General features: G+C 36.5%; 1 protein-coding gene across 1 annotated transcript; it reads left to right on the top strand.

The window, feature by feature from the left end:
* Positions 1–352: 352 nt before the first annotated feature.
* On the top strand, positions 353–16,861 carry LOC100893178. The gene is made up of 13 exons (XM_030996615.1): positions 353–461; positions 5,821–5,906; positions 6,769–7,047; positions 8,086–8,364; positions 9,260–9,409; positions 9,858–9,901; positions 10,208–10,270; positions 11,413–11,523; positions 12,825–13,025; positions 14,078–14,284; positions 14,752–14,970; positions 15,552–15,707; positions 16,160–16,861. Exons 2-13 carry the CDS (start codon positions 5,837–5,839, stop codon positions 16,274–16,276), a joined length of 1,896 nt encoding a protein of 631 aa, XP_030852475.1. The 5' UTR covers positions 353–461; positions 5,821–5,836; the 3' UTR covers positions 16,277–16,861.
* Positions 16,862–24,108: the final 7,247 nt, after the last annotated feature.

Below are 24,108 nucleotides of genomic sequence, written 5' to 3' on the forward strand. Positions count from 1 at the left end.
CCGAGACTTGAACGGCACACCCCCGTTCAAACCAAATCTGAGTTGGGGGGGGGGGGGGGGGGGGAGCTCAAGCAAATAAACCTGTTGGGTAAGATGACATTTTCAACAATAACCTACAGCGACCTAATGTACTTTTCAAAATTAGGTTTTGCTTGATCTCAAATTTCTATGCTGGTTTTGTATCCATAATAATTATTATTATCGTTAATTATTTCTGGTTGACGAACTAAATTCAATACAAATAGCCATTATTTGTCATAGTACAAAGTCTGTGTTCACAGACTATTCATGTGTAATGGGGAATCCCCATTTTGATGGTTTGTGTGCGTATTTCTTTTTAGCGGGGGATATTAAGATTTTCGTTATACATGTCATATGTGTTAGACTTATTCAAGGTTCTTGCTACTGTGTATTTGACTGTAATAACGGAATAATCCATACATCTGACATCTGCAAACGAGGTTAGTTCTGTATCAAGTTATCCTCCATGTTTTATCTTGCACAAACTATATGCAGCACTTATACCAGGCAATGTGTTTCGGTTCTGAAAGAGTACAGCACATAACGGAAACCAATCTCTCTCACTGTAATGACTACGGCACATAATGTGATGGGCATAGGTAGGCGGGGAGGGTGGTGCTGGTGTTGATGGTGCTGGTGCATGTGTTGGTGGTAGTGGTGTGTGTATGCGTGTGAGTGTGGGTGTGTGTGTGTGTATATGTGTGTGTGTGTGTGTGGGGGGGGGGGACTATACATGTAGCACCCTAATGATTAGTAAAACTTCGGTAGTCAGGAAACCACCACTATTCGGGTAGCGACAATTCTTATATATCATATTTAGTGTATATTTATGTTTAAATAACATGTTTACCAGAATAAAGTGTTTTGTCGACCCCTCTCCCCATTATTTGGGGTAGTTCTCTTTGTCTGATTTTGAAACTGGAAAGATTATGCGGGTGAGCATAAAGTAATGTATCCATACGTTTATTACGATAAGATGGTTAAGCGTCAGGGAAATGCATAGTTATCTATTTTGTTTCATTGAGTTAGTTTATTTATTTGTTTGTCTATGTTGGTGATAATCCTTATTTGTCATTTTTTTAAATTCCATTTTGTATTATTTGAATTTGAAAATTTGATTTTGAATCCTTGATCGGGAGTGGGGGGGGGGGGGGGGGAATTCGCTGCCGTATACAACTTATACAATATTAATTTTAATTTTTAGATGAATTTACTAATCGAGCCAAGAGCTTATTTCATATCATGAATACAACACGTGGCATTTCACCTGCGGACAGCTAGCAACGGACAATTACCCCCGGAAATCTTTAACGTTGACAACTTCACCCTTTAGATAAACCCCTACTCACCGACCCCCACGAATCTATCTAAGGGGGTGATAGATAGGCGTATATCTTGCTACGTCTACTCCTCCTCTCCCTTTCCTATATATTACACTGTCGCCTACGTTATAATTTGAACACCTTTCATCACGCAGGTCAATGCCCTTTAAAAGATTACCGGAAGATCCCCTATTAAAATCGGATTGCCTACTATGCAAAAGTTGCCTTTTGTATTTCCTGTTGAATGTTTGTATTAACACAAAATAAAATATCTGAATATGTAGATGAAAACCACAACTAAGCTATACTATACCTGTATCACATGAGTTTACCGTCCAAAGTCCAAAGCCTTCTTGTATTATAATACAGAGTTACGCAGCTATTTTCATTTTCTATTTCTAAAAAATTCAATTTCGAGCTCATTTTAAAGCTCTGTCATTACTATAAAGTAAACAGCCTATGTAGTAGAGTCAAAGTGTGTAGACCCCGCTGATATTTTTCGGGGACAAAGGTTTTTAAGTGTTTTTGAGTTGTTTGGAGGTCAATGATTAAAATTAGCTTGGGTAGTCCCCTCCTAACCCCCGGCAACTCTTGTAGGGGTCAAAATAAGGTCAAAATGGGGTCAATAGGGGGTCAATTTTTTTAAATGCCCTGATTATGTTAAAAGACATGTCAAATTGTTTGTCTCGTCATACTGAACAAAAAAGTGTACATGATCATATACCCCTGACCTCCCGTTAAGAAGTTATGGCCGGAAAAGTCAAAAGGTCAACAAACTTTCATTTGAGGGCAAAATGCACTAAAAGTGTTAGGATCGATCAATTTTCATGTTTTTTGTGTCTGTTTATATGTATTTTTATTTAGAATTTTGAATGAGACAATTTCTACTTGAGAAGACCGTATTCAAAAGATATAAGGGGTCAAAATAAGGTCATTTGGGGTCAAATGAGCTCCTTTGGGATCAAAATACACTAACAGACTTAGGAGTTATTTGTGTCAAATTATGTGTAAATTGATGAATAATAGTGAATGATTTTTTTTTTGTTTTTAATTTAGAAAACCATATTCAATTGATGTAAGGAGTCATTATAAGGCCAAATTGGGGTCATTTGGGGTCAAAAATGTTTAATTGACCTAAATTGTGCTGTAATGCACTCTCACACTGAATGAGAAAGAGCAGTTTCATTCTAGGGTTAAAATACGATAGGAGTGACAACAAAGCCATGTTCATTTTTTTTAAGTGTCACAATGCAGTTTACATGTAATTTAACTGGTGGCCACAATGTCAAATTAGCTTGATTGTTTTTATCTGCCCATCAGTTACATACACAACCCTGCGCTCTCTTACTAGGTATGGTAAATGTCTTAATTTGTTGCAACATACCTTTAAGGACGGATAGATGTGACAAATCAGAGGTTCTACGCATAGTTGGAATCTTCAGAGACAGAGTCTTGATCATTATCGATATCCGAATCGGAGTCAGACTGTGGAGATTGGTCATCTGCTGGTATTAGGTTGGTCAAACGTGTAGGCAATGCAGGCTTGGTGTATCGAAGTGGGATGCGGTTGCCATCTTTCATGTGCCATCCATGGTGGAGAGGTGATGGAGGAGCATCTGGACTCCTGAAGTTTAGGAAGATGTATGCCTGATAGTTGGCTCGTCTGACCTTCATCTGATGTGAGTCGCAATCAGGTGGCATTCTCTGTGTTGCTTTTTTCTTCATACTCTCCCACTTCTTTGCTCTTGCCTCTGCTAAACTTGTACTAGTTTTGTCTTTGTAGATGAACTTAATTGTGAATTGCTCCATGTCGATTTGGGTGTCTTCTGAAACAGGCAGCTGTTTCCCAAGTCCTTGGAGCAAACTCCTTCCTTCCTCTGACTTCATTGCCGATTCAAAGATGGATGGTTTGCCATGGCCATAGAAGCCAGAGACAGCGTCTGCACCAGTATGAACATGAAAGGGGACAATGACATCTACCACTTCAGGACTGCAAAGCTTCTTACAGTCATAGACGAAGCCCTTCCTCTTGATGCCTAATGGTCCTTCAATCTGATGGGCTGCATATGCTGCTAGAACCATAACATCTGTGTCTTCTGCATCGATAACAACAGTGTCTTCCACACCTGACTGTCTTAGTTGGTAATACACATAGAGAAGGATGGTGTCCGCTTCTGTGTGTTGGCATTTGAATTGCTCTAATTCTGTGCCCTTCTGCAGATCTGAGCAACGATCTCTCACTGAGTATATATAAGTCGTCTCTGGGTGTTCTAATGACATGATCTTGAACTCTGCATTCAGAAACTGTTGGAGCCGAACTTTGTTGCCTGGATTTTTGAACATATCATTGAACAGCCTGGATGTTGGCAGTGGATCATCTCTTCTCATAAATACATTTCGGCTACCTCCTACATAAGTAACGCCTGTACGCCTCTGATGTTCACTATCCTTGATACTCTCATCTAGGTCATTGGGATCATTCACAAAGAAAATTGTGGTCGCCTTTCTGTGACGACCTGCAACTATGTTGTAAATCTTGTTTGCATAATCGCCCCACGATTTCGAAAATACACATTGCATGTTATTTTTTAAGATGTATCACTGGTATCACCATACAGTGCTGTCAACTTCAGTTTGAAGTGGTAAGATTTATTGCAAATCACTCCGATTCGGATATCGATAATGATCAAGACTCTGTCTCTGAAGATTCCGACTATGCGTAGAACCTCTGATTTGTCACATCTATCCGTCCTTAAAGGTATGTTGCAACAAATTAAGACATTAACCATACCTAGTAAGAGAGCGCAGGGTTGTGTATGTAACTGATGGGCAGATAAAAACAATCAAGCTAATTTGACATTGTGGCCACCAGTTAAATTACATTGTGACACTTAAAAAAAATGAACATGGCTTTGTTGTCACTCCTATCGTATTTTAACCCTAGAATGAAACTGCTCTTTCTCATTCAGTGTGAGAGTGCATTACAGCACAATTTAGGTCAATTAAACATTTTTGACCCCAAATGACCCCATTTTGGCCTTATAATGACTCCTTACATCAATTGAATATGGTTTTCTAAATTTAAAAAAAAAAAAAATTCATTCACTATTATTCATCAATTTACACATAATTTGACACAAAAGTCTGTTAGTGTATTTTGATCTCAAAGGAGCTCATTTGACCCCAAATGACTTTATTTTGACCCTTTATATCTTTTGAACAGGGTCTTCTTAAGTAGAAATTGTCTCATTCAAATTTCTAAATCAAAATACATATAAATAGACACAAAAAACATGAAAATTGATCGATCCTAACACTTTTAGTGCATTTTGCCCTCAAATGAAAGTTCGTTGACCTTTTGACTTTTCCGGCCATAACTTCTTAACGGGAGGTCAGGGGTATATGATCATGTACACTTTTTTGTTCAGTATGACGAGACTAACAATTTGACAAGTCTTTTAATATAATCAGGGCATTTAAAAAAATTGACCCCCTATTGACCCCATTTTGACCTTATTTTGACCCCTACGAGAGTTGCCGGGGGTTAGGAGGGGACTACCCAAGCTAATTTTAATCATTGACCTCCAAACAACTCAAAAACACTTAAAAACCTTTGTCCCCGAAAAATATCAGCGGGGTCTACACACTTTGACTCTACTAATGTCATGTTTTATTTAATTATTCACTATTGAGTATATCTATATTCATCTATCTCATTTACATTCATTTATCAGTGTCTGTCATACCTCCTTCTCCTCATATTACTGATAGTACTACTACTAGTACTACTACTACTACTACTACTACTACTACTACTACTACTACTACTACTACTACTACAACTACTACTAGTAGTACTACTGGCACTAGTATTACTAATAGTACTACCACTAACTACTGCTGCTACTACTTCTACTACTACTACTAGTGTTACTACTACTATCTCTACTACTACTACTACTCCTAATACACCTCTACTTCTACTACTGCTACTACTACTACTACTATTACTGCTGCTGCTACTACTACGACTACTACTCTCCTACTACCTCTACTGCTACTTTCAATAGCGCTCTCATGAATATTCGTCCTATACTTCATCATTACTGTATACTTCACTTCATCCTTCACCTTCTAAAATAAAAACAATACATCTTACAACGTCATTAGAAGGACATATGTAGTTTTAAAAAAATGAGTCATTAAGTAGAAATGGTCATTGGCAGGACATGTTCGTGTCCTGTTAACTGCCCTCTACGTACGTTTGCAGGCAGAGGAAACCTAAACGCCTCCCAAGAAACAAAAGGTTTAAACATTTATAGTCAAAAGTTTAATTGATTATATTGTTTTGAATTTAGGGTTAGGGGTAGATGTCCGGTTAGTACAAAATGAAGGGTTATATATAAGGTATTATCTTGAAGGAGTTTCGTATCATCAAAGTTTATAATCACATCAATCCTTTCTTGTTGTTTTACAGGTGTCTGTTTCCTAAGATGGATTATCGTTCTATATTGATCATCGTCTCTGTCTTGGCCAGTGTTTCTAGCTCTTTCGGATCACAAGGTAATCTGCCAAACTCTGAACCACCAGAGACTAACAAAAGCTGTACAATTTAAGATGCAGTGTGTCAACAGCAACGAAAAAATTAAAATATTTTCATCAATTTAACGTGATGATTGTTTTTATTACATCATGAACGATTAATACTAATAATAGCTCACATTAATATAATGCGCCTAATACTTTGCTTCTAGGCGCAATACATATTAATGATACAGATTAATGAAACAGAATATTCCATAGTATTATGATCTAATTCAAAAAGAGTTAATGACCGTTAGATTTGGGAGCAACCATGGCCAACATCTCCTGTTTTGGGGGGTGTATTAGTTTCGGTCATTGCTTGTTTTGTAACCAGTTTTATTTGTTTCCATTTATTGCTCATCACTTATCATATATACATCTGGAAATGATAGTTTCTAGTAACATTTACAAAATAAATTACGTGCATGCTTATTTGAAGAATATCCTTGACATGAACCCTACATTAATTAAATCACTGTGTTTAGTATCACACTTTTGTAAGTCTTTAGAATGAAAGAAGGATGTCTTCCACTTTAACTGAAATATTAATGAAGAAGATAGTCCTGTCTTCTGAATTCGTGTTGAATGTAAACTCCAGTCTTTAAAGTTAAACCACATATGGACCAATGGGTTATTCCAGTAACAGGTGTACACATGAAAAGGGATCTGATACTCTTGAAACATGTTCCATAATGATTTGTCTGATGAATTTAGATGTGATTACTCAGAAGAAACAATATTGACGTTCCAAACACCATCTTTAATCCCGACTGGTTTATGTTTGAATATACTGTTATTTTAGTGTTGCACATTATGCATATTCTGGTTTATTTTGATCCAGTTATAACGACGTCTTTTGGGAAGACTGCAACTCTACAATGTCAGATTGAAAACCTGGACTCTGATCTGCAGTCTCTTTACTGGAGGAGAGATGGGACAACAATCTATTCCCGAACAAGCAATGGGGAGAATTCTAATGGGAAGTACCTGGTCGTTGACACTGCGTCTCTCGTCATACCTAATGTCACGGAGAGCGACGCTGGAAACTATTCCTGTAAAGTGGTTTTTCAGCAGTCCTTTGCAACTGACGAGAGTGATGTCATGCAGCTTTACGTGATAGGTATAAAGGACAATAATTATAATATTAATAATAATTCCGCTTGTATATGGCGCTTGATGTCTCTAAGCGCTTTACAGATATATTATTATCCCGATCATTGCCCGCACAGACTCCCTGGGGAGCATTCCAGCCAGGCGTTACATGACGCTCAATGACGGTCGAATCCTACTGGGTGGGCACCTGGGTGAAGAGTAGCAAGTGCAGGTTAATATCTTGCCAAAGGATATTGGTGCCAGGGGGGGGGGGGGGGCCCAACCCCCCAAAAAGGTAAAAATCACGTGATTTTACATGATTTTTTTTCTCAAGGGGGGGGGGGGGGGGGGGCCCGGGCCCCCCGGCCCCCCCCCCCCCCTGGATCCGCCACTGTCTGGGTATGTGGTCCTAATGGTGATCTATTCTCATGCGCTCACCCTACATTTAACACGGACTTCAAATTATGGTTCGACAGCTTCCTGAAAAAAAACTTTATACGTCACGTCATCAACATCACTTTCCAACATTATACCCGAATAACACGGTGTGTCATACTGTCATTATCATTTCAATACTTTAATCGCCTGTGCTAATGAATTCTGTGAAGGCGACTGGTTCGATGAATGCAACGATCATACATGCATTAGCTGTTCATTTTCAGTCATAATCACGCCTCATGTGAAACGAACATTACACTGAATTTATGGCTGACTATTGCCTCCTCGTTGCACTGTGAGACTGATTATTCGTTTCTTATTGTACACTTAAACTTATTACATAAGCATTAGGCCTACAGTATGTTTACACTCTACTACAAATATAATTTGAGAGAGATTGCTATTGGAAGTCCTCAAACGTATCGGGAACTACTGATTATCCCTGGAATTCAGATGTAGGGAAGGGAAAAGTGTCGATCAAGTGACTTGTGAATTGAATTACATTTTCAAATGTCATGTGTGAGACTGATATTCTACGAAGACCTAGTCACATGTGTTGTGCTCTCCATCATAATTCTCTCCTCCCATTTTTCGTCTTCTTATCTTTCTTCTTTGAAATTTGTTTTAGGCGTATCTGTGAGCCACTGCAAAGACACTGGGCAGGAGGTGGATGGTTGTAGCTGTTCCATCAATGGTTCAAACATTACATCATTGCAGTGTTCTGCGTCAGGTTTTCCTCATCCAGTTATCACCTGGGAGGAGGTCCAGGAGGATATAGTCATCTACCACTCCTCATCTGTTGACTTGTCAAGGTTTAGTGAAAACATCACTCTCACCTGCAAGGCAAGGGATACGAATCTGAAGGGTGCCGTGGAAAATAAAGCCGTATGCGTCTACTATACGCGTGGTATGTTGAACTTTTACAACTGATTATTGTATTTCTCTTTCGTACATATGCATACAAATGCACAACTCTTGTAGGTTTGAGATTTGTTAATTTAAACCATGTGCCTTAAACTATTTAATTGTTTTGATCATGAATGGTATATAACATGTAAATGGTTCAAGAAAGGTATTAGAAAATATGAAATAAAATGTAAAAGTACATAAACGTATGTCGTATCACACCTTTTAAATCAATTATTAGACCGAGCATCTAGATTTTCCATGGCATACCTTTTGATAATTAGAAAAACAAATACGTTTTGTTTCTAATTTGTATCTACTTCTCTTCAACAGTCTATACCTATGGTGCAACATGTATGCATTTATATAATCTTCTTCTCCCTGTTAAAAATATGATTTCTTTCTACGTTGTAATTCTCTCTCCCTCCCTCCCTCCCTCTCTCCCTCCCTTTCTCTGCCTTTGTTACTCTTTCTATCCGTTTCTTTTTCTCCCATTCGGGAAAAGCAAATTCCTAAATTATGAATCTATAATTATTTTTCATTTTTGTTATTTTTACACGTATTTATTATTCATAAGTTACACCATATGATCCGCATTGAAAAAAAATGCAATAATAGCTGACTATTAACGATCATGACGAAAACCTGCCTAACCAGCGGCGGATCCAGGATTTTTCATAAGGGAGGGAGGGGGGGGGGGGGGGGCGAAGCCAACATGTGCGCAAACCGTTATGGGTGCTTTGGGGCCCACCTGGATCCGCCACTGATAACAGTTTCTTTAGAGTTTAGGGTGATTCATTTCATTCAGAAGAAATTAACTGAACATATATTTACCATATTACAGACCTTACTAATAATAAAATGAATATTCTTGTATGGTTACTGTCTACTTTCAGAAGCAACGTCGACTGGTAGACCCCCAGTAGAAACAACTACAGCATCTGTAAATGATCGAGCACGTTTTGCAGCTATTATAGTATTATCCATCATTCTGATCCTCGTGTTAATAGCAGTTTGCTTAGTAGCTGCGTATAGACGCAAAAAAAGTTAGTATATATTACCTGTGTTGATAGTAATTCATAAATTTTGATGAGCATGCAAGAATATAAAGTTTTTTTAATGTTTTTTTTTGTACCTGTATCAGTTATCTGATATACCGTGTTGCCTTAATATGCGCCTATTTTTTTTTGAAATTTCCTTTCCCCTGCGAATGTCTCAACGAATGAGGTGACTACGTCGAAAAGTTAGTGTAACAATACCAGTGATCATTGATCATGCCGATGATAAGCATTAACAAATAAGTTTGATCTTACTCTTCAAATTATACTATTAAAGGAGAGATTAGATTCTCCCGTAAATATGATATTTTTGTATCATACCAAATTACATAACATAAAAAAAAAATAAAATTAAGAAGCCATTTACACGATCAGCACTGAATTTCTTTTTATAACCAACAATGCTATTTTCTCTTTGTTTTTTCCTGTTTCCTAGGGAAAGGTTTCTGTTTAGCACCAAATCTCACGTGGAAGTCAACGGTAATAATCCTGATCCATATACATAACGTCATAGCCGTATGTTCAATGTTATATATTGAACAAACAATAAAAAACACGCAGTTACCTAAACAAATGGAAATTCAAGGATCGAAAATATGCCATAAAGTGTGTACTTGCATTTAAAATTACGCCATGATTAGGCTTAAAAATGTATTGCTCTTTGTTAATTCATAATATTAATTCGCCATGAAACACGTGCATATCAATAATCACTTATTACACTATTTTAAACTGTAGCCAAAAGCAACTCGAAAACCGAATATCTTGTGTAAATCGCCCCTATAGGTAATGAACAGCTGTGGATATAATGCAGGAAAAGTCGTTGTTTCGAAGGATAGCTGGAAAAATGTAAGTAGAACATATTAGCATTATACATACATTTTTTCAATTATCTAAAGATGGGAAAACATCAGATGGTTTTTCATAGTCATTCAAGTACTTTTATTTCTGATATGTTTTTGAAAATACTGCTTAACAATATTGACAGTTTAATATCGCAATGTCATTATTCAATCATATAATGATTAGTTTATTGTGAATATAAACATCTCTCCAAGCATGCCGAGGGAAAATGGACAATAACAAAAATACTCTAGGATATGTATCACTTGACTATTGCCCATGTCGAACGGAAACTACCCACACAAAAAACTGCCCCTAGGACAATAGCGCCTGAAACTACATTCCAAAACGACAGCTACTACTAAAGTTTTGTTCAGTGCCTACCAGTTACAACGAAATCGTCCAAAGCACTTACATTAGTATAACGGTAACCCCAGTCACTGGATTCAATTACGAATATACACATTACAGTGTACATTCTCCACTCCATTCCAGCAAGTCACTCGTTTGAAAGCACACCCATGCTAATCAAAGTACAATGGCATTTACATCCTACCTGGTATCCAACACCTGTGTTGATAGAAACAATGGAGAGAAAATGCCTCGCTCAAGGTCAACAAGCTCCTTATAGGACAATAACCATTGGGCAGTGTGTAGTCTCGCTCAAAGATGTCATTGTGTTCATTGTGAGGGGCGTTTGAAAAAAAATATCAAACTTTATAACAATCTTTATACAAAATATGAACTCCATATTTCTAGTTGGCATCCCTCGAATGAAAAATCTATCTCTCTACTCCGTCAAAACTCGTTAACTCGGTCATGACATTATTGTGGACACGAGTAAACATGTACATTAAGTTGGAATATTTTGTCAAACCTATTTTCATGAAATGATTGTGACAATATGATTTATATTTGATAGATAAAGTGTATATGTTCACAGAAATTTATTAATCAATCTAAAGAGTCATAGAGGTTGATCAAGTTCTGAGTAGATACAAACTCTGTCTTTCAAGATTAAATAATATTAATATTCAAATTATAAAAAATAAAAAAAATACACAATCATTTCATGAAAAGAGGTAAGTGAACAAATATTCCAACTTAACGGGTAACAGTGTAGTAAAATAATGTACATCTTTTTTCAGTCCACAGGAAGCAGTGTAGGAGGGCTGGATACATCACGACCAGTGATTGAATCCACCGATGGTGGAATTGATGATAATGACGTTTCCCCAAAGCCCTGCAATCAAGACATTGTAAGTTTTTCCAAAATGTTTTCTACGATTTTTTTGTGTTTGTTTTTCCCTTGTAAGAGTTCCGTGTAAAAGGAAAAGAGTTCAATTATATCAAAACAGCAAAAAATATTTTATTGAAATAAATTTGATGTCGAATAATATCTAATAAAGTAATGAGAACTCTCCTAATTTTATTAACATAAACTTACTTTTTACTCGTCATTAAGTATTATGTGCTTAATAAAATTACAGTATGCATGAGGTCCTGCTGAAACACTTTGTTTTAGCAGTCACTCTCTGTCAGTTGTCAGTTGCCACACCACCAAACACCAGTCGTTATTGAATCATAGAATTAAAATTAGCCTCTTTCATCCTCCCAAGAAAATATTCTGAACACTTTCACATTTATCAATCGCATGGGCACAATAACATTACCTTGTTATCACCTAACAAAACTAGAAACGGTCATGTGATTTGCACTGGCAGAATTGTGCGGGATAATAACAACAACAATAATAATATATATATATATAACCCTACATGGTACATTAAGTGGACATCATAAAAATCCTAACCCTAACCCTAACCCCAATGTCTACTTAATGACTCATTTTTCACTCCAAATGTCCCTCTAACGACGCCTTTTAGTAACATTACATATATAGAGAGAGAGATATATTTTTTTTTTAATTGGGCCTTCTATGAGAAATAAAACGTAAAAAACGTTAAGAAGACACCAAATTTGTCCTTCTTTTCACTCCAAATGTCCCTCTAAAGACGCCTTTAGTAAAATGGGCATTTCTATAGCGCCGTCTATCTAGAAATTCTATTCCGAGGCGCACTAATTATTACCCCGGCTTTAGCCTAGCTGCCATTACAGCGCTCTAGCATTTCAAGGAATTGTTTCCTGCCAGATACCCGTTTACCTCACCTGGGTCGAGTATGGCAAATGAAGATTAATGCCTTGCCAAAGGTCTTTAGTGCCGTGTCGGGGATCGAACCAGGACCTTTGAATTTCAAGTCAAGTGCATAAACCACTCGACTACGACACTCTTACAAATTGTTTATTTTAAGCATGACATTATTCATCTCCGGACTGCAGTCTTGAACCCACTTTTGATATGCCAAAAAAAAAAAAAAAAATTATTGATTGAATGAATGTATAAATGAATGAATGAATATATGAACAAATTAATAATTTGACAAATAGAACAACCCCTTTATGTACATAAGACATGCGAGTATCATATCCATCTTTTTCACGTGAAAGTACAGTTATTTCTTGTTTTAATCTGGTTTTTCTTTCCGGCTTTGTTTCTCAGGTGCTGGGCGATGAGCAACAGTTTCCATTGATTGGAGTAGGACAAGTCCTTCTTGATGATCTACGCTCCGCGCCAGAAGAAATCAAGGAATCCATTAAGGCTGCCGTCGTAGCATTGGTAGATAAACGTGTCGAACCTTACAAGAATCACCAGTCACCCGTGGATCCCAATGTTACCATCCAATCTTCATTCATAGACATGGTCAGTTGAAATTATGCTCATAAAGGGGTTGTTCTATTTATCAATTCATTAATTTTTTTTATATATTCATTCATTCATTTATACATTCATTCAATCAATCATTTATTTCTTCTTCTTTTTTGCATATCAAAATTGGGTTCAAGACTGCAGTGAAGAGATGAATAATATCATGCTTAAAATAAACAATTTGATAACATAAATACGAGAAGTTCGAGAACAAATATAACCATGATAGACATAAAGTTCTTAATACCATACAATAGTTTTTATTGAGAAATGAAAGGATTTTCCATGCACTCAACACTCTAAGAAAAAAGGTGCAAAAAATGGTGCAAAATAAGAGTTTGCACCCTTTACATAAAAATTAACCCTATTGAAGGAAAAGGGGTTCAAAACAGGGTGCAACATAAGATTTTGCACCCTTCCAACAAAAATGAACCCTATTGACCAAAACAGGGTGCAAAATAAAAGTTTACATATTGCATGCATATTCATGAATACTTTACACGTGCAAATTATGACAATGCACATCAATTTTGTGATTTGTATTTTTCCTTCGGCAATCATTAACCAATATAATATTTTGTCTGATCATGTTACATACATTCACGTTTTAGCAATATATATATTGATTATACGATTGTACGAGCAAATTTTACAAGTATTCCTCGAGTATTGGTGCAGGATTGCACCTTTTAAAGTGTCCAGGATTGAAACCCTAAATGTGCTGTTCTTTGCATCGGTTTGCACCCCTAATGGAGCAGCATTGAACCATAAAGGGTACTAACATGTCCCCTAAAAGGTTCAATCTGGCATCCTTTTAAAGGGTGCAGGATTGCACCTTTAAAGGGTGCAGGATTTAACCCCTAAAGGTGCTGCTAGTGTTGCATCGGTTTGTACCCCTAAATGTGCATACTTGCACCATATTTTCTTAATGTGAATAGTCAAGAGGGCACAAGGACATTGAGTTATAATATGCAAAGTGGAGTTCACACTACTTGCACAATTTACAAAAAATAACATGCATTATAATTACTCATATCTGTATTTAGAACGGGACTTTTCAGAAGAGCATGACGACTGAAGGCTTAAGCGATCCCGATGCTCCATTCGTATATATGGTTCTTCAAGACCTTAATGGGATTCTTGATGAAAGAGACAGAGACGAGTGTGAGATCCTGATCACCATGCCTGCCTTCCAGGAAGTGACAGATGAATCTCAAATACCAGCCTATCAAGGAAATAGAGTTATCCAGTCGGTGAGGATATTTTCATCATGTTCATATTGGTATCAACGCAGTAACAAGCAAGCTATAACGTAAAAAGTAAACCATACACCTATCATCTGTACCAGTAAGTTCATTGTAGGTCCCACACATTACAACGTATTATTACATCGCATTATGGAATTGTGTACTGTTTGCCTGATTCAAACTCAATTAGGGCTATCACCCCGATGCAGTCATCACATACTGAAATCTTGAGTGATGACATGTGGTCGGTAACATAGGACAAAAGATCTTGGACTTTTCCTTCTTATAAATACAATTTTTGATATGGTTGCAGTGGTAAATTGACCAAGTAATACTTGATTGTTGATGTCAATTGCAAAAATTCCGTTGTTGTTGTTTTATTCTCTTTTGCAAGCAAACGTCTGTTCCCACCTTCCCAATCACGAGATAAAATGGAATATACCCTCTTTAACATTCATGTTTCTTTTACTCAGTCTCTTCTCATGCAATCAAACATGACGTCATCAATGACCAGCAGTATGGTGGCAGGTAACCCTTTGTCTACTGTCTTACGTAAGGAACTAGTGAAGAAGCCATCCGAGAGAGCTGCGATACGCAACGCTATTTCACAAATCATTCTGGATTTTCTGAAGGCAGGACACTCTGGACCAAAGGTCAACAATAATTTGAACTGCAGTACTGCTATGCTGCTGGTAAGGAGAGATGAAATCTGTAAACGCAACATACTTTATTAAATATTGTCTGTGAAAATAGTTCGGAAATAAGCTACATTTTATTTATCGTACATCGCCTAGGGCAAGGAATACAGGGGCTTCGGTAGAAGGTGAGAAGGGAGAGGGGGGGGGGGGGGGGGGTGTATGACACCCGATTCCCTTTGCATAGTGAAGGTGCCATACGGATACACAGTAATTATTGGATTTGAGGAAAACAAGGTCACCCCTCCATCTTGCCTAACCTTAATTCTAAAAACCAGGCATGATTTTGATTATCATGATATTTGAGGGGAACTTTCACAGCATAAATTTTAGCACTTCACCGGTCGCTGTAATCCGTAATCTGAAAATTTAGGGTTGAAAGTGGGTTAGCTTTACTTAATTATTATTTTTTGATTACGTGAAATAGTTTTTTTCATGATAAAGTGATTGGACAGTTTTAGAAAACACGCTTGCACTAATGTTAGTAAATATTGTCCATAATCTAAATAGGCATTTTATAAATTTTTCGCTTATTCATTTGGTTGATTTATTTTCTCTGTTTTCATATCTTTACTTAGGGTACTAATGTTTCATCGTATGCACATGACGTCGTAGACGACGAGGTTTCCCGACTTGTTGCTTTCTGGACCAGTAAGACTGTCAAGCTAGACAATAGAGTTAACAATCGCATCAAGAAGTATTTATTCCCTCTCAAACCAAGAAATATCAACAAGGCAAGCATACCAATACTATTTTATTTTAAAAACATGACCATATTTGTTTTCTTTCACTTTCAGATACAAAGCACGTTATGGAATTCTCAATCAAATATTGAATCACATCAATTGTTTAAAAAAAATTATAGCTTCAAGATAATTGTCACTCTAAAATTAAGGATGTTCGTTTAAAAACTTTGTTTAAGGTTGCCTTGTCTTCATTATTTATATGTATATATATCATTCTTTAATTGATTACACCTTTCAATTTCAATTTTACATATTTATATAACCAAATATTTAACAATCCTTTTATCCTACATTCGAGCACTTTCTACTAAAATATGAAAGGACTGTACTGTCTTGGTACTTTATGTTATCCTTGATTCCATCATTTGCATCCGTCCCACTAACATTACATTTAAAATACTATTTTAACTTTATAATGGCTCCTTCTGTTCTTTTCACAGAGTTCAGATTCAGTTCTACAAACTCGGCAAGAAGAGGACGAGATTCCAGACACTCCACCGACAGCAAAGCTTCTTGAAGAGAAATGCGGAGACAGCGGATATTCTAATAACTACTAGTCTAGCACCTGATTTCATGTCAAACTATTAAAGGGGAAGTCCACCTAAAATCTTGGTAAATTCAATAAAAGCACAAAAAGTCGAGAAACAGTTCGGGCAATGTTTGAGCAAAACCTGATAAACATGGAAGTTATTAATTGTTGAAGTCGCAATCAATTATTAATGAATACAGGTAAGGATTAATGAAGTGATAACTATTGAATTTTGAGGAGTTTGCTTTTTTTCATATTTTGTATATACATAAACTCGAATGGTAATTATTGACAAGAAAGTTTGGTCCAAACTCAGCTGTTTCTCGTCATATCTTAAATGTGAGAGCATTTGAAGAGCAATCTTTTGGAATGTTATACTTTGATTTATGTAGAATGTAAAAAGTTTAATAATTACTATTTGTTATCTATCAGAACGCAAATTTGTCTCTATATAATTCTGCAGAAATGAATAGGAGACATTTTTAGTAAAATAATAAAACGTCACGTAGGAATGTTGCGATTTTGAAATAACCTGAGGTCACAATTGATATGGAGGCGCGAAGGCAAATTTGGTAGAGCAGTGGTCTCGTATTCCGGTGACCCGGGTTCGAAACCAAGTCGATGCGCTAGTGCCCTTTGGTAAGGCATTAATCCTCACTACCAGGTCCCTCGGAGAGGACCTAAAGCCGTAGGCCGTCTGGTTGCTTACTACAAGCATATATGCTTTCTTAGCAGTCATGTAAAATAACCACCACCACATAAAAAAAAGTTCTATTGACAATGCTGTTATTTTCGCGCGGTCATACATGTAAAACTTTTTCTAAAATGTATTGAACTAGGTATTTGACAGTATAAATGCGCCTTTAAGGCGCATTTATACTGTCAAATACCTCATTTTGAAAAGTCGCGATGTTTCGCGCACCCGTTTACACTTGTGCGGAAACATCACTGACTGAAAAGCTCAGTGATGTTTTGGCGTGTTTTATTTGGTAATGCGCATGCGCGGCACTCCGATGTAAAAACTGTCCTCTTTCTGTCTTTCCTTATGTTATTCTTTGTTTATCCTTCTATCATCTTCTCCTATGTTTTCCTTATCACTTCCTTCTATCACTTTCTCTTTCTGTGTTTACTTATGTTATTCTTTGTGTCTTCCTTCTATCGCTTCCTCTTTTGTGTTTCCTTATGTTATTCTTTATTTATTCCTTCTATCACCTTCTCTTATGTTGTTCTTAGTTTTCCTTTAATCATTCTATCACTTCCTCTTTCTGTGTTTCCTTTTGTTATTCTTTATTTATTTCTTCTATCAGCTTCTCTTATGTTATTCTTAGTTTTCTTTTAATCATTCTATCACTTCCTCTTTCTGTGTTTCCTTATGTTATTCTTTCTTTCTTCCTTCTATCACCTTCTCTTATGTTAATCTTTGTTTTTTATCATTCTATCACTTTCTCTTTCTGTCTTTCCTTATGGTATTCTTTGTTTCTTCCTTCTTTCACCTTCTCTTTAATATTCTTTGTTTACATCGTTCTATCATCTTCTTCAAGGACGACAGCTAGCTCCGCTCCTAAAGTCACGTGACCTAACATCGCGATGTTACAACTGCGAGCGTTCATACTTACCAAACACGCAAAAACACGCCAAAAGATCACACTTTGTTTTGGAATGTTTCGGGCTTGGCATTTCTGCCGGTAAAGCGTAGTTGCCCTTGGTAACATCGCGGTCATGCTCCGGTTTGGCATTTTTTTGGCGTGTTTGGAAGACAGTGTAAATAGGGGCATTTACACTGTCTTCCAAACACGATGTTATATAGTCTGTTGTTATTATAATGGGGCATGGATTATAATGCATATCTTGGGAATAAGGGTGGGTTGGTAATTAGTATTATTTGCATGTATGTATAGGTGTGATATGACATAGAGGCTACTCGTGAGATGTACATAAACATGCCCTTCTTTTCGTTGTTTATCATAGATTATGTCTTGTAGAATTCGTAGACGATTTATATATTCGTGTGATATGCATATTTAGTAAAAACCTTACTTCCTTAGTACCCTATATTGAAAAATACTTTAGTTTGCAACCTCCGTGGCTATTTTTGCACAACTGTCAGTGTAATTTCTAGATATGGAAAGATATGATGATCATTATAGTTTATGTAATATATATGGTTAGAGTGTCCATGTCTGCGCCTTTTTTTAATATAGCATAAAATAGGCAAGCAACGTAAATTTGACATCCTTTTGTTTTTACCTATTCGTGCAAAAACGAGTAAAAACTAGAAAGTCTTATTTCAGTAATTTTATTCACAAGCATCGACATGCTATCTTTCACGTCAAAAATCCCAAACCTCAGTGTAAAATGAATGAGGGGGCATATAATGACACATCCGCCTTTTTTGTGAAAATAACATTGTTTATGCTTGAATTTTCTCAATTTTATTGGCACTCTTACTCTTAAGAAAAGAGTATTAATATGCATGGGAGTATGCACTATAGGGGAATATAGAAGATTTTTTCTTCTTCTCGATTTCAAGTCTAATGTTCGGTGCTCACGCGGACATAGGGCTCCCCATCATACTTGGTGTTTGTAATTAGGTCATATGCGTTTCACATTCGAAAATGTCACATGTGTTATATGATATTAGCGTCTGTGATGGGATCGTCATATAATCACCATTATAATGCACATGACTTGTGTAATTGGAGTTGTATTTTATGATTACAATTTTGTGTGTTACAATTAAATTATGTTTTTGTAACTTTAACCTGGCTGCACAACTTTATAGCAATTTCGATCTGTTGTGGGATCGTGGTGAATTTGATAGTATTGCGGGGCTCAGTTTTGTGTGCGACTGCATGTGTTCTTTTCCACAACAGAAAGGAAGAAGCGAGGAGGCGATGTTTACTGTTTGGTACCTCTGGTTCAGAATGCCTCTTTGCTCAGAAGCTCTAAGTTTATTCCCTGTTCTTTCCAACATGCATGCATATGTTTGAACTAAGCAACTAAGTATAGCAGTAACATCCTCATTAATATTTAAAAAGGAAGTCAGTCATGTGACTACATACTACATATTCAAAGGAAGTGGGCCAAGCAAAAGAGAGGGTGCACAGTGGTGTGTCATGTGACCGTTATGGCTGGAAGAGTGGTGAGGTGACAGGAGAGGAGGGAGAGGGGTTTCTTGTAAATGAGTGTTGAGCAGGGCTCCCACTTAGCCGAGTTGGAGCCTCGAGTTGTGGCGAGCTGGAGCAAGCTTATGGCAAGCCGTTTTATCATTAAAAAAATATTTCTTGATATCAAGAAATAATTTTACGTTTCAAAGCATTGGTAATTCCTGATATCAATAATTGAATTCGTGATATCAAGAATTCGATTTCGTGATATTAAGAATTGAATTCTTGATATCACGAAATGGAATTCCTGATATCACGAAATCGAATTCTTGATATCAAGAATTACCATTGCTTTTAAACATAACATTATTTCTTGATAACAAGAATTGATTTCTTGATATCAATTAATAATAAAACGGCTTTCCATAAGATCGCGCAAGCTCGCCACAACTCGAGGTTCCAACTCGTGGGAGCCCTGCTTTAGAGTGGACAAAGAAAGTAAATGTCTGAGTGCGGCAGCGGTGGGATGTGAACATGAAAAGAAGAACATTCTTGGTGATGAATAGGGACACAGAGTCTATAGAAATCAAAGAGGCTAATTATAGCCACCATTGAACTTACAACTTTTAGGAAAACAAAGTAAACTTCAAAGGTTAATTTGGAGTACAATATACAGCCCTACAACATTATCGCATGATCACACAGCTACGTTTGTGATTCAATTTTAATTCCCCTATATGAAGCTTATTGCAATTTGCTAAACCATATAGTTGAATTTTTGTTTTGTTAAAATAACTACTGATTCAAAAGGGATTTAAACTTTCGTATTATGGATTTCCTCATGAATATCAGTTTGTGAAAGACACAGCTTAATCGGCAGTGCAAGTACCAACAACGTAGAACTAATTTTTAATAAAACAGAAAATGTATCTTTTTCTCAAAACAAACCCATTCCTTTCATGTTATTGTGAGGTGGTCGAGAACTCGAAATCAATGACAGACAGATCCTGTGAGAGGGCCAAGCAAAGAGTCTTTATTAGTAGTAACCAGTAACAGACACATTACATATCACTAATGCCGATAATCATGGAGATCATGCATTCCCCAAAACATGTCATGTTATCAAATATTAAACGAGTAAATTTGCCCTTTAAAAACCAATTGCCACAGTACAATGTAGCTGAAACTCTCAACATTAACACAGGTAAATAACTGACCCAAATACTTAAACAACTAGAAGTAACAGTCAATATAAACCTCATATAAAGCAATACATTCACATATTTGGATAAACCAACACATCAAGCTAGGTTTAATAACCTTATCATGTGACCTCAATATCACTACTTAATTCTTGTTCAATAAACTATACCTTTAAATATTAAGACAATGCAAATATCCTAATAACATAAACTTAAATAGGGCTATCCTGGTTCCCCCCTTTTCACAGTAAGCACATATTATAGAATGAATAATGAAACTAACAATATATCATAATAATGGAACAAAGAAAAAATATCTCTGCTTTTAAATACCAGAATATCTCAAGACCTGAAACATTGATAAATCCTGGAAACTATAAATCTCCTTATATCTGCATCAAATACAAGTTTCATCAACCAATCCAATTCAAATATTTATCTTCCATACTTTTCTTACTTCCAAACAAACTCCAATAATATCCTGGTCTAACCCTAAACATTGCTTTTACTCCTATTATTCCATCTCAATTTAACATGTAACAATATTCTTTTATAGCAATCTGCAAAAAGAGAAATAAGGTTTACAATGATAAAGGGCGCTAGAAACCCTCGAATGGCTACATAGTCAGAACTTGACCATGATTATGTTCGTGAGGAAGTAAGACGTGCTTTCTCGGGCCTCTCCCATCATGACTTCTCAAAGAGGAAAGGCCACATCGAAACGGGCTAGGGCGACAACGCCGCCCAGCCCCGACGTGATACCATCCATACGTATACTTCTTAATGATCAGTGGGATAGAATAGAGAGCAGATGGGACCTTCTGGAAGAAACTTTTGGACAGAGGATGAAAAATTTAGAAGTAACGATAAATGGATTAAAGGAAGCTGCTGAATTTCAAAGCAAAGAAGTACAGGAATCGAAGGGAAAAGTGGACCGCGTAGAGAAGGAGCTAAGTTTAAAGGAAAAACTACTTGAAGATGAGATTGACAAGTTAAGTGCTTAAGTAGCCAGGGAGAACTTGATTTATACTGGAATCCCAGAGGTGCAGAATGAGAATGTTAAGCAGGTCCTTCGGGATCTGCATGTTGAACAGCTTCAGATTCCCGTCGAACTTGCCGACAAGATAGAATACCAGCGGGTACATCGCCTTTTCGGGAATGCTGGGGCGAGAGGGAGACCAAGAGCCATCAAAGCCCGTTTCGTGAGGTACGCGGATAGAGTGTTAGTGCAGCAACATGCTAAAAACTTAAAAGGAACAACCATGTATATATCCGAAGATATGACAAAGAGAGTACTGCTTTAATTTCGTGGGAAATCATAAGGTGAAGCTCTATAAAGTGTGCTTGAATTTGCAAACATAGGAGCCATGTGTATGATTTTCATCCAGTCCTGTGATTGGGACAAGGTGAGGCAAACATCATGAGCGGTAATCTTTAAAGAAGGGACATAACTCCAGCTGTTGAGGACTGTATGGTTCGTCAATAACCAAGAGGAGGAGAAGGGAACAGATACTACAAACGATAAGAGTAACACCGCTGGATGAGAAACGATGGAGGTAAATGTATACCAGAAAAAAATAAAAATAAAATAAGAATAAGCATGATAAAGAACTGTAAGAAAATAAAACTTTAAAGAGACAAGTGACAGAGAAAACACGATGAGGTATTGCCATGAGTTTAACATGTTTAAAGGAAGTGTTTTTTGTTTATTCAAGCTATGCTTTAATTTCATGGGAAATCACAAGGAAAAATGAGCTATTCAATTAGCTCTGCTTTAATTTCATGGGAAATCATAAGGTGAAGCTTATACAGTAGGGTGGAATTTGCAAACATAGGAGCCGAGTGAAGGAAAATGAAAGAAAAGAGGGAGAGGAAATCCTTCTTTCCTTTTTTTGCCAAATATGCTATTTTGTTTACATGTAAGGTATTGACCCTTCCTCTGCACTCAGTATGTTTTTACTGGGTAAACTGATACTAGCATGTTTCTGAGTCTTTCTTTTTTTTTTTTTTTTTTATCTTGGAAATTCTTGTGTCATGGGGTAAAAGGAGGAAATGAAAAGCAAGTTTTTTTTGTTTGTTTTGTTTTTTAATTTTTTTTTTTTTACATCTGCCGGTATATAGTTTGTTTGGTAACTTCAATTTGAGGGAATGTCAACTTCTCATAAAAATCTATTATATTCCATATTTCTTTTCATATAAAAATACGCATTCACATTTGAAAACGTTGAAAATATTGTGGTACCATTATTTACTGGGGCTACCATTGGGAAGGAAAATTCACTTTGCTATTGAGAAAGGGGCGTTGACATTCCCTTGATGTTGTGAGAAGTGTGTTTATTGAACGTTGAAAGAAAATGGTAATTATAATGGATTATGTAACAGATAATGAAAATGAGAATTTGAACACACCTGTTTATTTTGGAAAAGAGCTGTTGTGAGAACTTTTGTTTTGCATAAATACATTTTCCAAACGGTAAAAAATTCAGGAATGTAAAGTGAAAACATTTCCCGCCATATCGTATTTGTATGTATAGATTTTACGAATCAAGAATTCAAGCCTTCATTGTGACATTCCATGAGATTTAATCTGGTTGAAAGTACATGTACCGTAATTTAAAGCACCAGTCACATAAATGAATAACATATAGTGACGTCAGGGGCAGCATTTTGAGGGACAAAAGGCCGTGTCTAACAGTTCATGCAATTTGAGGGATTATCAACTCCTTACGAAGATGGATTGTACTCCTTATTTCTTGATATATAAAAATACGCATTCATATTTGACATAGTTGAAAATATTGTGGTGCCTTTAACTTTAATACTGGGGCTACGTTTGGGAAGGAAAATTCACTTTGATATTGAGAAAGGGGCGTTAACATTCCCTTGATGTTGTGAGAAGTGTGTTCATTGAACGTTGAAAGAAAATGGTAATTATAATGGTTGTGTAACAGATAATGAAAAGAAGATCTGAACACACCTGTGAACCTAAGATGAAAATGTCTTTTTTTGAACTGCGTATGCATTTTAAAGCTAAGGGGGAGTAGGAATGCCTCATCAACAATTGAGGTATGGATCTGAGAATGTAGTCAGGGTTAACGGAAGGAAGAGGTTATTACTCCCCCTTAGTCTCCATCATTGAGTGGAAATCTATGCAACCTTGGTGGGTTTAGAGATGTATTTTACTCCAGCTGGAAATATACTTACAAAAACTGTAATTATATTATATTAAAGTTCCATCCCTGGATATGTGTATTTTGGAAAAGAACTGTTGTGAGAACTTTTGTTTTTGCATTAACGAATTCTCCAAACGTCGAAAGTTCAGGAATGTAAAGTGAAGAAAAAAAATTCCCCGCCATATCGTACTTGGAGGTATAGATTTTAAGACTCAAGAATGTAAGCCTTGCGACATTCCATGAGATGTAATCTGGTTGGAAGTACCATGCAATTTAAAGCACCAGTCAAAACTCATGAATGTAAAGAGAAAATAGTACCCGCCAATTTGTACTAATATAGGCATAGGTTTGCCTTATTGCATTCCATGAGATGTCTAG

This window comes from Strongylocentrotus purpuratus, unplaced genomic scaffold (genome assembly GCF_000002235.5).
Source record: "Strongylocentrotus purpuratus isolate Spur 01 unplaced genomic scaffold, Spur_5.0 spur5_scaffold_3, whole genome shotgun sequence".
NCBI lineage: Eukaryota > Metazoa > Echinodermata > Echinoidea > Camarodonta > Strongylocentrotidae > Strongylocentrotus > Strongylocentrotus purpuratus.

Excerpts from the sequence above, each read along its gene's own strand:
- LOC100893178 (XM_030996615.1), top strand. The coding sequence starts at position 5,837 with ATGGATTATCGTTCTATATTGATCATCGTCTCTGTCTTGGCCAGTGTT. Across the intron at positions 10,271-11,412 it reads CGAAGGATAGCTGGAAAAAT|TCCACAGGAAGCAGTGTAGG; the intron begins GTAAGTAGAACA and ends ATCTTTTTTCAG. Across the intron at positions 13,026-14,077 it reads AATCTTCATTCATAGACATG|AACGGGACTTTTCAGAAGAG; the intron begins GTCAGTTGAAAT and ends ATCTGTATTTAG.